We start from the raw sequence: 17,120 nt of genomic DNA, 5'->3' as shown, positions 1-17,120 counted from the left end.
AAAAATGGACAGAACTGTGAGAGGTGAAGATTGATTAAAGAGACACTGGGCCTTGTTTGTGAAAGGGCTGATAAGTTAAGGTAAGGGCTTTAAGTTGCATTGTCTTTGTCACTGGCAGCCCGCGGAGATTTTTATGATATGTAGAAGTGGAGCTACGTTGACTTAAGCTCAAAATCACTTTCGCTGCTGCATTCTGGTACACTTGTAGTTTATGTATAAGATGTTTGAAAAGACCGAAACAGAGCATTCTCATAGTCAAGCCTTGAGGTGATAAGGGTGTACCACTACTTTGTGTGTGATCAGACAGTGTTTTGTCTAGATATGTCGCATGGGTGACCTGTGACTGTAGATGAGATGAACAAAAGAACCTTTCTAGGCGGGAGTGTAGTGAGTGTGGGGCAAGTAAAACAGGTATTCTCTAAAACAGATGTTGCGGCTGTCCCACACTTCAGATAGTCTCCAATTGTGTAGCTATTGTTACAGCGCTTAGACGTGTCTATTTGGAGCTGCTGTTGGTGGGGGGGTGGGATCGGTCTAGGTGAGTATCAAGAACGGCATTGAAGTCCCCTCCTAGAATCCAGGGGAGGTGTGCCCAATCTGATAATACTGTAGTGAGATGTGAGAAGTACTTATCTTGATCCTGATTTGGGGCATATAAGCGTCCGACTACCAAAGGTGTCCCATTAAGGCACCCTTTTAGGAGTACATAATGGCCTTGTGTGTCAATTTTGATTCGTTGATTTGTAAGGGGACCACGGCATGCACCCATACCGCTGCCCCACGAGCGTCGGTGGGATAGGATGTAGAGACAAATTGACCTCTCCACCTCTGATGTAGTTTTTGGGCTGCCTGGCTGGTGAGGTGTGTCACTTGGAGGTATGCTATGTGTACAGCATCTGTGCAATTGTGCTAATACTCTGTGCCATTTATTTGGAGAGCCCAGTCCCTGGGCGTTCCAGGTAATTATATTGTAACTATTAGGTATTGTGCTCATCATATGAACTGTACATAGTGAAAGGTGTATTGCTCATGTATTGAACCTGTGGATTCCATACCGTAATTATTAGTGGCAGAGACAAAACAGTAAACAAATTCCCAAAATACATTGTCCAGCGAAAAACGTTTATTCAACCATTTAACTTCTCACAACATAATGTTAAAACTAGAGAGAACCATGGACCTAAGCTTATGGGAAGCATTGTCCAACTTTAGGGCGGTCAGTTCAAGCAAAAACATTAATATAGTCAATGATGAGCCTGGACCTGCGACCGCTGTGTAAAAGGATGGTGATTCGGACAGTAATCATAAAAGGAGCAGATGGTGATGCATATCTGGGCCTTTGTATGGAATTCGACAGGTCAGGTAGCGGGTGGGTTAGTCATAGAGATTATCACTGGGTTTGTTCCAGGGTTACATGCATAGCTGTATGTACCCAGCGAATGTGAAAGGATGAAAAACCTCTCCAAACGCAAGATAGACAGTGTATTGCTCAGAAGGATGTGTTTGGGAGTATATGAATACTTACACCCATTACGCCAGAAAGTCATTTGCTGTCTGCAGAATTATTGCCGTAAATAGTGCCATGCTGTCATCTGTGTCAGTGTCTGAGGCACTGTCTTGGGAAGAGCTGGAGGTGGAGTGGTGATTGGGGTAACATAGTGCCGTTGCTGAACGAATAGCCTTACGTTGGCTCTCCAGGGCTTGTTTAGTCTTTGGAGCTCCCCTAATGTGGGTCCTGGAAGTTCCATCCCTGCACCGCCCGAGGTGGATGCTGTGGTTTTGCTGGTGACGAACGTGGCTGAGTGTGCCAGTGGGAATCCTGGAAATGAAGATCCAGCCAGTCTCAGGCGGTTGCTGCAGTATTGAAGAAGTATGATCGTTGTTCATGCACAATTTTCAGTTTAGCAGGAAAAATTTAAGCTTAGGTAAGGCCAATACTGCATAAGCATTGTTTTATGGCTTGAAATGAGCAACGTTGTCGCTTGACGGCCGGAGTACAATCAGGAAATCACAATACTTTTGTTCCTTCTATGGTTAGTGGTGCGTTATCTTGGGCAGCTCGGAGCAGGTAGTCTCTATCTTTAAAGTTGAGAATCCTCGCCACTATATGCCTAAGGGTTCTGCCAGGGATTGTTTTTTTCATTGGCCCTCGGTGGGCCCTTTCCATGTGAAGAAATCCAACAGACCCGTTGGGGCCACTGTGGATCGGAGCCAGGTCTCTATGAACTGGGTGGCCTGTGGGCCCTCCGTGCTTTCAGGTACCCCGACAATTTGGATATTATTTCTGCGCACCTGGGCCTTGGCATCCTTTGTGCAGGCCCAAAGCTGTTTCACCTACCTGTTCAGTTGTGTTACCAAGGTGGTCTGTTCGGAGACCTTGGGTGTCAATGTGGAGAGGGACTGCTCAGTGCTCTTGACTCTGTCCGCCAGTTTTCTATGGTCATCTTTAAGCACAGTAATGTCTGTAGTGATGACGCTGAGTTGTTGTTCTATTGCTACTCTTGAGTCACATATTTCTTGCAATATAAAGTCTAGCTTGCCCATGGGGGGTGGTACCACAGTGGGTGGCACGTCATCAGTAGACATCATGGTGAAAGAGCCCTCAGAAGGTGGGGAGTGCGAGCAAGAGCGCATATCTAATTTGGTTTGCCTAGGTTTAGTGCGCCCCATTTTGTAGACTTTCGGCGATAGCCCGTAGCTGCAGATTGTTTTAGAGTTTCCACCAGGACAGGCAGGGGATGACAATGTTATTGAAAGTCAAGGATTTGCAATTGTGCAGGGCCTTTCCCCTGGGAGCGTTCATGGAGTCAAGAGAGGATCACAATTGGTGGCATATGTAGTGCGATGCTCAGTTCAGATAAGTGTTCCCCATAAAATAAGTGGAAGATTTCGGCTGCACTGTATCTACTGCCAATTGGTCAGTTTTGCAATTGTGTATAAGTGTCTGATTGTGGTTGGTTTGCTTCCAGTCTTTTCAAGTCGTGTTGTGCTGTCACCCCCATTGGTGTCAGATCTCCTTACTGCTTATAGGAAGCGCCTTGTAGCAGTAAAATTGAATTAGAGTCTCTCTTCAGGTAGGCCATAAGTGAATCCAATTATGGACTAGGCTGGGGAGGAGGCCCGAGCAGCGCAGGCCCCGTCCCAAGTCATGGGAGGACCTGCATGGGTCGGATGCTATAGTATTAGGCAGATAATGGCTGAGTTGTAGGGCCCTGGTTCGGGAGCTCCAGAATTATGCGTCCACCTTCTTGGACGGTTGGACATACCCCCCATCATTTTCCAGGTTAATGACAGTCCATGAATACCTTTGAAGCTTTTAGCGCTATAGAGTTTTGCTACCTCTAAAAGTGATTGAATGACACTCATTTGTGCAATATTACACTTTGCTTGGACAGCACAACCACTAAAAATACTACAACACAGTGGAGACAGTCTGGGGGTCATTACAACCCCGGCGGTTGGCGTTAATATGGCGGTAAGTACTGCCAACAGGCTGGTGGTACTTAAGCCAACCTGCCAATGTACCACTCGATCGCCACAGCGGTAACAGCCGCTGGGCTGGAGAAATCCATCTCCAGCACGGCGGCCGTCATTGTTCCGCCTGTGGCATTATGACCCCGCCTACCACCGTGGTTTATGTGACTTTCTTACCGCCACGGAAACCATGGCGGTAGGCACCAACAGTGACAAGGAATTCCTTTCCTGTCACTGATAGGGGTCTCCCCCTCCCTCTCCAGTTAACCCCCCAATCCCCCTACCTCTCCAAAGCCCACTACCCCCCTACATTCACGCCCCCTTCACACACACACACACATAGACACCCATTCCCACATGCATCCACGCATGCATACATCCATTCACACACATATCCGCACACTTTCACACATACACGCAGGCATGCATTCACATAACACAACATACAAGCACTCACACGTCCATACATGCACACACACATTCAACACGTAACACACACCCGCATCCATGCACACACAAACATTCACACCCCCCCACACACACACCACACCCTCCACCCCCCTCCCCTGTCGGAGACCCGATTTACCTGTGTTCAGGGGGTCCTCTGGCAGGAGACGGGATGGGGCGCTGCTGCCACAAGCATCCCCCGTCAGCAGAACACTGGCAGGCTGCATTATTGGTCAGAATATGGCTGGTGGCGGTCTACTGGCGTGACGCTGCTGGTGGCAGCAGCGCCACCTTACCGCCATCCGCCAGCATGGCCACAGCAAGATTTCTGCCCTTCTTGTGGTGGAAATCCAGCTGTGGTCATAATACAGCGGACGGCTGGAAGCCGCAGCGACGGTCTTTTGGAGGCCGTCGCCGTGGCGGTAGGCGGGTTTTTAACGCCAGTCTCCATATGAGGGCCTCTGTCTTTTCCTCTTTCATCCAAATAATACAGCAATCTATCTATCTATCCATCCATCCATGTTATAGTTTATATGTGTCTGTTTGTTTCTTGATTGCATGTCTCTTCTGTCTCCAATCCACATAACATAAAAAGTCCCCTAGACATCTGCCTGGGTAGTGGTTCAAATTATACTACCCTTCCCTCTTGTCTCACCTACGCAACACTTTGGAGGACATTATAGTCTCTGTGGTAAATTAACTGTAAAATAAATTGAAACCTGCTCCTTCTTTTGGCGCCCGTATCGAACTGTTGGATGAACTTAATAATCGTTGAGGTACAAATGCTGTAACAAGGCACTACTCTATGCCTGTATCACAGTGTGGGACCTATGAGGATGACGATTTTAGTGGTTGTCTAAGAGCTTATGACGTAGCAAGTGTAACGCTGATATACTCATTGGTGTTTCAACATTATTTAGTCTGTGCAGACTTTATGGCAGCATTAGTTTGTTTTCTGATTGAGTGATATAGCACTCAGGATACTAATTGATTTGTTGTGTTAGTCTGTAAGATATGTTTTCATGAGTGCTGTTATGCAGAAGGTTCTAGCATCACCCATGAGTTGAACGGCATGTGATGTCATCAGTAGAATAATGGTGATGAGACAAAGAGACTGGACCCAGTTCGCAAAAAATAGTAAATCTGCACTTTTAAATACTAACCGATATTCCTAGAGGTTTTCTGTGGATTCTGTAATAGGTCGAGGTTTCCAGGCATGCTAAAAGGATTGTCAGGTGAATCTTTTCTCAGGGTCCTTTTCCCCTGTGCTGAGTTCTTTTTTGCAGAGAATTTGCTCAGGGACACTGGAGCCTCCTTTTCAAACATGCACTTTTTTTCTCTGCAGGAAAAACATTTTCCCTGTGGTGAAGGCCGCTTCCCTACACCCCCATCAAATCTAAAAGTGATCAGTTCCCATTCCCAACTGACTCGAGGTGGGACGGGTCAAACAGAGGTTTGGGAATGCCCATAAATGTAGATGTTTGTGGACGTGCCTAAACCTCCAAGGCAAACCATGCCTAGGAGCACCCATTTTTCACCCCTTGAGTGGGATTCACAAACGTGAATTCCCATTGTGGATTCCTGCATGCTCAAAATAAGTAATTTGGGTTGTAAATTTTAACATTTATGACTGAATTTACCTTTCTGAATCGGGCTCAATGAGTCAGTAGGGACTCGGGAACTGAAGAGATCTGAGTGACAAATGACGCAGAGAAGGGGTGGAGGGCAGGAGCCACAGTTTTCAAACAGATATTGATTACAGAAGCCTGCGCACAGATGGCTTCTGGTGAAACTTATTATGTTACAGTTATTCTGGTCCTCCCTTAGAATTACACTCAGATGGGTTCTGATACAATAAATATGTTTCATTGAACCAACCTCCTGAGTAGGATAATGAGAGAGTGACCGTGAGATTAATATTACTTAAGTTGGGCTGCCAGGATTCCACACATCAATCAATATTGAGGTAGAGAGCTGTTTTTTCTATGAGTTTACTTGCAGCAATTTTTGGGAAAAAAGCCCTCTGTGCAGTGACCGGAGCGAAAATTCCATATGCCATACTTTAGCATTTTTATTCAGGCCAGATTTCTTTGGGGAAAAAGTTATGCACTGTTCCTCCCCACATAAACACACTATCTTTGGAGTCAACATCAGTTTTGTCCAGGACAACTTCCAGTGCCTGGAGCTTCATGCATATAGCGAGTTCTGAAAAGAAACTTCAGGAAGTCTTGAGAGGATTCTTCATTTGGTTAAAGATTCCCATCTAGACTTGGTTTGTCAGTGAATGCAAAACCCATTGACTGAGGATATGTGATTCAAGCCCAGCACTGAAGGCCCTCTGAGTGAATGGAGGGGCCACAAGAGGCCCTAAGGAGCAGAGTAAATAGCATACCTGCTCCCCATCAGTGTCAGGATATCCTCCCGGCTGACATGCGCGCTGTACAAATACACTTAATATAACATAACAAAGCAGCCGATGTCTCTGATGGCACACCACTGTCCATGGAGTATCCCTGGACTAACCTGCTAGAAAGGCAACTGGAGTAGGCTACCCAAGTCATCCTCATCTCTACTCCCATACCAGATTAGTAGCTCTGCTGATTCCTTAGGCGGAGATTTTTTGGAGGAGGGCATTAACACAATTTACAGTGTCTGTGTAACTGCCCATGAAATGATTGTTGGGCCTAGGGCACGCTGGAGCCTTACATTCACCATGTCGCACCAACTCCTGTGGGAGAAAATTAACACAAGGCCCTAGGCAAGGTCTCTCTAGCCATCCCATGGGCCCTTTATTCGACTCCCTAAGCCCACCAGCTCTTGAACTTCTGCTTCCGACAGAATTGAAGGCAAATTATTTTTGCTGTTGAAATGCATAAGCATTTTCCCTGCCTGGTCTCTCATACCGAAAATGTTATTTATTTCATGATATCCACCAAATGGTCAGTAGCATTGCTAGTGCGTCATGGGCTTTAGTTCAAGGACACAAATGAGCTCCCTGACTGTGTACTGAATTATAAAATACAGCAATAGTCATGTTTCAGCAGGCGCCTCTGGGCCCCGGCGCCACTGCACCTGCTGCATCAATGTAAGCTAACCCCCTGCAAATGGCAATGACAGCGCTTTGTGACATCGGTGTCTCGTTCGAAAAGGCAGCCCCTTAAAGTGCTCGGGAATCTTTGTCCCACCACGCCTTCCGCTTAACTTGAAAGCCTAAGTTGGAAGAAAGAGCAGCCTTGTTGAGACAGAGTATTTCTCACTTTTTATGAAGACTAGTTAACTTTCTCATTTCAGATTTTTTCCAGTTTCAGTGTTGAAAATGTACATGTGTATGTGTAATTTTATAATGGTATTTCTTTGCTGAATTAGTTTATCAGATGTATAATTGTATATAATGTTCCCAGAAAATATTTGTATTTACGTAAACCGTGATATTGGAAACCATATTGCTAAACAGTTGCATCAGTGAACTATGACAGAAGCGCAATGGGAATGTCTGTGTTGCACTTCGGTGCAGAAGCAGTTTGTCAGCCAATCATTTTGTTGCACTCTGTTATGTTAGGAACACTTGCAATGAGGCTTAACCATGGTGGATATCACTAACGCAAGGAAGGTAACTTGGCCCCTCTGGTCTTTGCTTTGAGTAGCAAAAAAACTTGATAACAATTGTGGTACAGTGGGCCCTTCAGACAAGGTTCTGGTTTCATGGCAAATGCTGCACTAATCGTAGCTACGGTCCTGGAACTCAGGGTGGCTTTGAGGTACAAACCAAGGGCCTCATTTACAAACATTTGGCATAGGGCAGCGCAGCAAGTCTGTTAGCTCGAAAAGGCAGGAATGCACTGTATTTACGTGATATGGTGCATTTCTGTCCTTTCAGCCAGGGCCGGCACAGAAATTGCTGCTGAGTGCCAATGCAGGCACCCTTGCACCATGGTGCTAGGTTGTCTGCGTTGTTGGCACCAGGGGCCATCGGGAGGAGGAGTGGCGGGTGCTGCAACGTGCACATGTTGGTTTGGCCAGCCATCCGACCAAACAGACATACACACTTACATTTCTCCAACCGAGCCGTGTTACACAGTCAGGTGGAGAAATGGCACAGGCACCCTGCGTCAGACCAGCCCGCTCAAACAAAACCTGGCGTTGCTGTCAAGCTTGGTGAAGCAAGAGAGTAGCGTCTGGATTGGGAGCCTGTGCTTTGTGCCCCAGTAACTGCCAGGAGGACGAGAAGCACTAAGGCAGCTGGTGCCGGGATCGGAGCGACAGGTACGTTTTAATTTTTTTATTCTTATACCCTTAACCCCTCCCCTCCACCACCACTTTACATTGGCGGCAGCTGCCACTGGTTGACATGATTGTTTTTGTGCAGAAACACCTTCCTGCACAAAAACAATCAATGGTGGTGTTTTCTCTTTCTGTGTGTGCTGCACAATGCAGCACACATAGAAGGAGGAGAGAAAATAGAGAAATAAAGTATTTCTCCTCGATACACCTCCCTTAGGGAGCTGTAGGCTTTTGATGCATTCCCAGGTTTACAGATTGTTGGTAGTCTGGGAATGTGTCAAAGCCCTTGGGTGCTGCGTGGGAAAGCTCGCGGCAATGCCCATGGAATGCCTCCTCGATGTAGAGTAAGTCCTCGCTCCAGATCTATCAGGCCTTCGCGTCACCTCATAGAGAGAACATTATAGAAAGTGAGCATAGGCCTCTTGTAAATGGGGCCCCAGGCCCTTCATAGTCTCCAACGCCAAGGCAAAGGGTTTGGGTGGGAGTAGTTCAGACCTGGGGTGGAGGTAGGATTTGATGGAAAATTTGAAACAACTCAGGAAGTGTTTCTGTCACCAAGAACTTTTTTCCAAAGTCATTTAAGAAGAAAGTCTGGGATATGTCCTGTTAACAGAAGGGCAGAACAGTTCCTAGCACGGAAGAGTAGCCTATGGAGTTTAAGCGGAAGGAGCTGGCGACAAAGCATTTGGATTTGAATTCCAAACTGAAAGGTTCGAGTAAAAAATAGCACAGTCAAAACACTGGAGCCGGCACTGGCTCCTGGGTGTAATTATAGCACAACACAGTCCGCGTCTGCCAACAGTAATATACATAAACCAGACACGTGAAGAGATGGATGACGGCTCCCTTAGGAAAAGGAAGCCGTTTCTTCCCACAGGTAAATGGGTTGCCTATCATTGGATGGAAAATTCGTGGGAAGCAACGGGGAGAGAAGCAGGAGGGACTCTATATGCATTGAAAATGTTTTTGTTTGGAGAGCTAGTCTAAGATCTCTTCTAAGATCGCAAGCTAATTAGGTGAATCAAATACAAAACTGGCAAATTCCCTCGATAAAAGAGTTGAAGAGACTTTATGGTTACTATTCAAAACCTAATAAAAACCATCGATTTTACCAGTTATGTGTATCTATGCAGCCATGTCTGCCCTCTTGTACTGTACATGGAGTGAAACTTGGCATCATTGATGACGTCACATGACATGCCACGATGCCGTCGCAAAAGACTTCCTGAGTAATATCAACAAGACGCAGCATTGCGTTACGCAGTGCAGAGCCTGTGGTCATACCGGGTCCTAAGCATGCTCTTTGTGCACAGTAGCCCAACAATGTGTCTTCCATGCCCTGTGCTCACCTGAGGCAAAGGTAGTAGGCGTGCACGGCGCAGCTGCAACAAAGCCATTTCTGTATCGCAAACACGTGTTTCATGCCATACTCTGTGCAGACAACAAGTAGGGGCGGGACGCATGTGTGCGCAGTGCGCATATCATGCTGTGCCCCCGCAGCAGACGAGGTAAATAGCACTCAGTGAATGGGGTGTGACATTGATGTCATTTGTGATGTCTGGTGATGCCATGGGCAGTGCCTCAGGGTGTTATGGTTACACTGTTAACAGTGCTTAATTTGTTAATCTCTCCTCTTAAACACACGGCTTTCTTATTGTAATTGTAGACATGCTTTCAAATTGATGTGTATTACTAAAATGACATTCTCTTTACAATGTTTTGTCTTCCTCTCTAAAAGCAATTGTCTGTAAATGTTACAAATTTGAACACAACCCTCATCTTTATCAGACTGTGGCCAAGATATTGATCTGCTCATGAAAGTGGCAGATGGTAAATTGCACTGGAGTCTGGAACTGAAAAACCTTTCCGAGTGTCCTTCTGGCCTTTGGCATTTGTGCTAAACTCAGGATGCCTTTAAAACATCTTGGTGCTAATACCAGTGATTTTATTTATATGCTAAAATGAGGGCCAGTGGTGCATTTTAGACTCCATATATATTCATTTTGCAGTTTTATATAGCATGAACATGGCCCAAGGGCTTTGGAGCACTTTACATAAGCATCAAAATACATTACACAAGGTCAGAATATGTTGAGCGAACGGTGGGACTCAGCTCTTATTTCTAAGATCCAAAGTCAGCAGTACTGGCCATTAGGCCACATCCATATTTTTCAATTTATGTGTGAAAGTCATACCTGATTGTGTATGATCATGCATAGTGAGTACATCCGCCATAGAAATGACTGTGAAATAAAAAGAAATATTGTCAGCAGCAAATACTGGAAGGTTCACAAGGAGTCTTGTTTGGGAATACTTGCAAAGGTTTGTTTTAAAACTGCACTTAGGGACATATTTCAGCACTTTTGCAACAGTTGTGCTAGAACAATTCTCAGAGTGGGTGTGCTGACATCAATGTTAAATCACTGAAGTCATAGGGACTGTGAAACATCCTAGCTTCACAGAAGGAACAAGGGTAGCAAAGTTATTCAGCAGGTGAGCTGTAAGGGTGCAGTATGTGGTGTAGTTAGGAGCACATTGCCACAAATATATTACTAAAGCACAGTCATTTACAGATAACACATTTTCCATTGAAATAGGCACTGAAATTGCAGACACAGTTTTACTGATAAAACTATAAAGCACACAAATAATGTGTGGAAATTGGTTTTCAGTGAATACGTATAATATGCACATCAACAGGTAAAGTGTCTTTATGTGTTTTGATTCAGTTAAAACCCTTGTTTCAAACACGTTTCAATTACCCAAAAAGGTTGCTTAATTGTGTCTTTCCTAACCTCTGAAATTTGTGTAGAGTGCATTTACAGGTATTTAAATGTTGTTGTTTATTACAAAACATGACATCCATTCACACTCGTATGGACTTTATTAACTTTAACTTGACTTTACAAAACCCTCTCACTTTGTCGTCAGCGAAAGAAAAGTAAACACCAATTCCCATGTTGAAAGAGTAAGCAGCAATTTGTCAGTAAACAGACTGATATTTGACCTCTGTCTTTGAAGTGCAGCAAATGTGACAAGATGAATGCAAAATTTAAAGGGATCTATATTTACTGCTTGTTCACCTTCTGAATACCAGGATTTTCATAACCCACCATAAATTGTTTCACGACCCACAAGTGGTTTGCAACCCACAGTTTGGGAAACGATGTCTTAAACGGTAGCTCTCCACTTAAAGCACAGCAATCTGTTACCTGCCTGCCACATTACCTAGCAATGCAAAACCTGGTGTGTTCTCAATCAATGTGAAACATTCAGATCCTTTTACTTTGCTATTTACTGTAGAATCTAAATGTTATAATGCTCTGTACACTAAGGGACTGATTATAGGTGGCTCATTAAATTGTGATACTTGGGATCACAATTATAAGTAGTTCAATGCTTATTACACCTGGGATGCTTATTACACTTGATAATTACCAGGTACAATAAAGTTTTCACTTTGTTAAATTTCAGCAAGTCAAACTAGGTTGAATTTAACACAGGTGAAAGGCCTGGCATTGATTGGGAAGTATAGATTTTGATGCAGTAATCACCAAAATCTGCATGTTATTCCACAAAACTTCAGAATAAATGATAATTATTGCAATTGATAAATTTGAAACACCTCAATATCAGATTTTATTGAGTGTGAGAATTATCATATTCAATAGGGGCTGCTCTTAATCAGGCCCTTCATTGGGTCAGTGCTCAGGCCTTATAGTAGAGCTGTTGCTACAACTGAAGCATTATTTTCTCTGCTCTTCCACTCACTGATAGCAGTTGTGGGTATCAGCCAGCTCCTCCTCTCAGTAGAGGTTCCAATCTTGGTTTGTCTACTCACACTTAAAATCTCCTTTCTGTCAATGGTTCGTTGTTGTGGTGTCCGATCATTTATGGCCTAAGCCCTATTTGTCTTTCTATTGCTTATATATTTAATTAACTGATTTAAAATATATTACGATCCATAGGAGAAGGGCATAGGAGCACATTACATTGAGGAGAACATTACATGTAGGGGAATTCACTGAAAGGAGTAATTCGCAAAGTGTACTGTAAGTTCAAAACATTAGTTAGTGCTTGTTTACACTATGTAAAAAGATTCCTACACTAATAAGCTATAGGGACTACAATTGAAGGCTTTACAAAAGTAAGTGAAATTCATACAGAATGGATAACATCTAAAGTGTAGTTAGAGATATAGCCCTTCTGCTTCTGGTTACAACAGTTCTTAAAAGCCTTCTTGCTTGTACTGAGCCCTCGCTGCCCTTGGATGTATACTCTGGTTTGGGGCCTTCAATAGTCACAATAGCCCTTGGCAGTGAACTATAATTGATCATTGAGTCACAGAAGGGTCATCCTGCTGGCAGAGGTTGTGGAGGCACCAATAGTAAGTGAGCTCAAACAGTTTGAAGTAGAGCAAGATCAGTGTGCAGAGCCTCTATGTCAAGGGTAGATACGAAATAGACAGTGATTGTCCACAAAGGGCACTATCTTTCTTCAAATTGTATGGTTCTTTAATGTATTCTTACCGTTAGATGATTGAGTAGGACAAAAGTGTATTCTTTCAGATGACAACATGATCCTTTTTTTTAAAGATATCGATGAATGTGTGTCGGAAACCCATCAGTGCAACCCTACCCAGGTTTGCATCAACACAGAAGGCGGGTACACCTGCTCCTGTACTGAAGGGTACTGGCTCCTTGAAGGTCAATGCCTAGGTGAGTAAGCTAAAGCCTGGATTGTTTTCATAAATCCCACACATCACATACAAAGACTGTTTAGCTGTATTGGTTTGATTGTATTTTATCTTACATCAATATACACTTTTACAAAAGGCTTGCCTAACTCTTGGTGTTTCTCATTGTAACAATCAATAAGTCGTATAGGATACACTGCCTAGAATTTGGAATAGTATTTTTGTGGACGTAAGTAGATTTAGAGTGACCTGTAAGAATTTTGGAAATTTCCTGAAAGGCTTGGTTCCTCTTGAAATCTCTAATCAAAAGAGATTTCTAGACTCACTGGTTGAGAAACCTCCTGACACGCCAAGTTTTCCTCTTGTCTGGTACGCTTAAGATCACAAAGTAAGTGTCTGTCCAGGATGAGGAGGGGACAATTCACCCCTATATATAACGGAAGATTAGACGGCGGATTTTCTCCACAAATAAGAAAAATTACACTTGGAAATAAAAAGTTACATATGATGTTGCATATTTAAGCATCCTTAACACCTGTAGAACTTTTTCGTTTTTGGAAATTCAAAATGGGCAAATTGTACACATTGGTGCACTCCAAAAGCCTACCACTGTCATCAATTTTCTTAGGTACTCCCGCAATTCCTACTGAATTTCCTAAAAGTTGAAAATCCAGACCTTCAAATGAGTAACCTTATTGGGGTAGCTTGCTGATATTTTGAGCAAGAGCTTGGTGGATCGGGCCAGAGTAGCTTTTTTAGCATGGGTGAGGTGCCAACTCTCACCATGTATGTTGAGGAATGAAAAAACAAATTATAATCAAAAGTAGAAATTATGAAGAGAAACTACTATGGAGGTCTTAAGGAGCAAGACATACACTCGTGAAAAACACTTACACTGCAAGAGCTGAATGTAATTACAGATAAACAGCCTCATCATGAGAGCTTCATCATTTGGTTCCATGCTTGGAAAATACTGATATCGCCAGGTGTGGCATTTAATGGGTATGGTACTATTTCCCTCTTCTGAGTCTTGCACCATGGAATTGAGTATAACATAGTAGTACTGCATGTAACCCCCCTTTTTAGCTGCAAAGTTTAGGATGTGCAATATTTTTTGTCTCACCATCCAAGTTGTGATCACGATTCAGGTGCAAACTTACATTTGCGGCAAAATGAGAATTACTGCTGTTTTATACTGATGCCCATTGAACTGAGAAAGTCTTGCATTTTAATGTGCATCGGACTCTAATAAATGCCAAGCCTCTCCTGTCACTTCCCCAATGTTTACTAGATTGAAGCACAGTGTAAGCAGATGCCTCTATTGTATGGTCACCCCTAGTTTTTCGATGCTGATGGATTTTTGACTCTGAGGTGAACTGAGGTCCGCTAACCAGACCTCAGTGTCAATGCCCTAAACCCCAAAATGAATACGTTACATTGGTTATATCCAATTGGCATAGACTAACCTGCCCACACATCCCTAGTATAGGGTAATCAGGATCTGTAAATTAAGGAGTCCTCCCCAAGGGATTGCAGCATCAGTTGTGCCACCCTGGAAGCGACACGAGTAAAACAAGTCTCCCAGTCCACCACTGCAGACTGGAAGGGGAGATTTGAACTGCTGTTTTGACTTTGCCATTTAAAAGCCAGGGCAAAGTCCACTGTAGCTCTGAAACATTTGTAGGTTTCCCCTTTGGCAGGAATACCAAGCCCTAAGACAGGGTGCAACATATTTAATGGGCATAATATGTGTTTTACATGTTCTGACAGCAAAAACTCGAAAATGTTGTTGGGAAGACTTAGTCACCCTATTGGCAAGTGCAGGGTTACACACTGACTCTTCAGCTGTGCTAACACCTCAACGGTGTGAACACAGTGGTCTCCAGAGCCCAGCCAAAGCAAAGAGACTCCAAGGGTCAGCTGACTGGCCTCTTGTTCGCAGCACATGAACACAACAGCTAAAGAAGCCTGCTGGAGGCAAGTGGTAGCCCAGATTCCCACTCCAGCCTGTCATGTAGCACTAAAGACCAGGACCAATGCTTAGAAGTTGCACCCGAGCCTGGTGGACCCCGGAGAGTCATAGGAGTGAAGAAGACATGCTTGTTGCCCAGAAAACATGCTACAGCCCGAACAAGGACTTGGTTGAGACTGCAACACTAGACGAGTGGTAGTCCAGTGGCGAATGGACTTTGGGCAGATGGAAGAGGACCTCATAGGACATCGAAACCTGTGTCCATGATCCCCTCATCACCTTTGTGGATCAAGGAATCCCTGCAGGAAGTCCCCCATCCACCGCCTCACACCCAAAGAATCCTTGATCCTCTTCAAGCATCCTGTATCCTCAGCATCACAGCCATTTCCAAAGAAGTCATTTGGACAAGGATAAAGTGCCTGGAATTTCTTGACGACTGCTTCTTCTGTGGGGTAACTGTTTTTGAAGGCCTTGCTGATCTTCTTGACTGGCCCCCTGCTGGAGGTGGTCACCCAAAGTACTTCTGACTGACCAAGTTACAACTTTCCCAACTTTTTGGTAAAAAAAATTCTAAGTGTTCAATTTGTTGAATTTACCAGTGTTTATTCGCAGCTGAGTGATATGCTTTGATTCACTACACCTTATAAAGTCTATATCTCCTGAACCCTCCAGTGGATCTTTTTCATTGTGGTCAGTAGCGTAATGAAACTTAAGGGGCGCTCCTGCAAAATACCTGTAGGGGCCCCCCTCTTCTATGGACCGAGTCAGTGCACAGTGTACTGTGCTGAGGGGGCCCTCTGGAGCTCGGAGGCCCCCCACACCACAGGGGCTTCAGGGGTCTTTGTTACACCACTGGTTGTGATGTCTAAAATCCATAAAAATACCATCTATTTTTACTAATTGGTGTTGGCTGTCTTTAAGTTCTTGACAATTTCTTCTTCAATTTTTTGGTACTGTTTAAATGTTCAACACTTGTTCCTTTGTGTGAGCTATGCTGCTAACAGCCACAGCTAACCAGGGTTGAGCTGAAGGTTTGACAAATTAAACCTAACTGGTCCTAATGGGGCTAGTGAGTGTGTTACACTATGAGTTTGCACAACCACACTATATAATACACCCCATTCCCTCACACACAGTTACTCTGGTTTAACTATTATTAGACGATTTACTCTAAGTCTCAAGTGTCCTTTTTCATAACGTAGGTGTTAAATCTAGTACTCTACTTCTCTTTTATTATAAGGAATTTGTGCCTAGATAAGATAAATTCCCCTCAGGTACCTAACATTTTTAACTTCATTTTTCATACATTGCATTAAACCATTGCAGCTACTTTTGAAGTCGTTTGATGGAAGTTTCATCTGTCCAAAGTTTTTATTTCCAGATGTCAATGGTGGGAAACAATTATGTCATCACTGAACGTGTTTTATAATGAATTGCCATGATCCGAATGGCTGTAATTGTTCCTTAATAATCCATAATGTCTCATACCTTGGAGTGATAGTTAAGCATAAGACAGTTGGCACAGCGGTTTCCCCATATCTATTAGAGACAGTCAGATGTCTGTCTTGATCCGTAGCTATGGACTCTCAATCCCTGGATCAAAAAACATCATAGACCATTCTGCTTTTAGGAAAAAGTGTAAGCATTTTGAGTTTGCTAAATGACGGACATATGCCAAATAAATGTTCCATCCTGCCTATTTAGAGTATGCTCTAAATAGGGTGGGGGAGATATTTACCAATGTTTGAGTATAAGATTATCCAAATTCTACACAGGGATGACAGGACATCCACATATTTTATATATATGGCTATATGTATTGTAAATAGGACACACAGGACATCTGTCTTTTTTATGAATGTCCTGCACTTGTCTACCTCTAAAGTAGTCCCTGTGGTTTTTAACTCTCTGCGTGCATTGGACGGCCTGGAGCAGTCTTACACAGTGGTGCTCAGGTGTGTTTTGGATACTCCCGGCCGTTCACGCACATGGCAATGGAAATCCCTCTGGTGCTGGCAAAATCAACGCACAACCTGCATCGCAGCTGGGAAATCGACTCATCACCTGCATCGAGGCTGGAGAAACAAAGCAACACCCGCTTGTGGCTGCTAAAATCGATGAAACTCCCATTCAGTGTGGTTCCTCATCATCGTGCAGCCGTATTTTGCATGCATCATTGCTGGCCATCAAAATCAACATAAACCTGCATGGGCCTGAGGTTGCCCATTCAGAAATTGACGAATCGCTCTC

The 17,120-nt window shown here is 43.9% G+C and overlaps 1 protein-coding gene across 2 annotated transcripts in view; it reads left to right on the top strand.

Moving 5' to 3' along the window:
- The window catches only part of FBLN5 (fibulin 5), a 250,350-nt gene that overhangs the window by 82,891 nt on the left and 150,339 nt on the right, over positions 1–17,120 (top strand). For both annotated transcript variants that reach the window (XM_069208195.1, XM_069208194.1), the window contains exon 5: positions 12,798–12,920. In XM_069208195.1, the coding sequence (XP_069064296.1) occupies positions 12,798–12,920 (123 nt within the window). The remainder of the gene's footprint in view (positions 1–12,797; positions 12,921–17,120) is intronic.

The sequence above is a fragment of the Pleurodeles waltl genome, chromosome 9, assembly GCF_031143425.1.
Source record: "Pleurodeles waltl isolate 20211129_DDA chromosome 9, aPleWal1.hap1.20221129, whole genome shotgun sequence".
Lineage (NCBI taxonomy): Eukaryota > Metazoa > Chordata > Amphibia > Caudata > Salamandridae > Pleurodeles > Pleurodeles waltl.
This window is presented reverse-complemented; position numbering and strand designations above follow the sequence as displayed.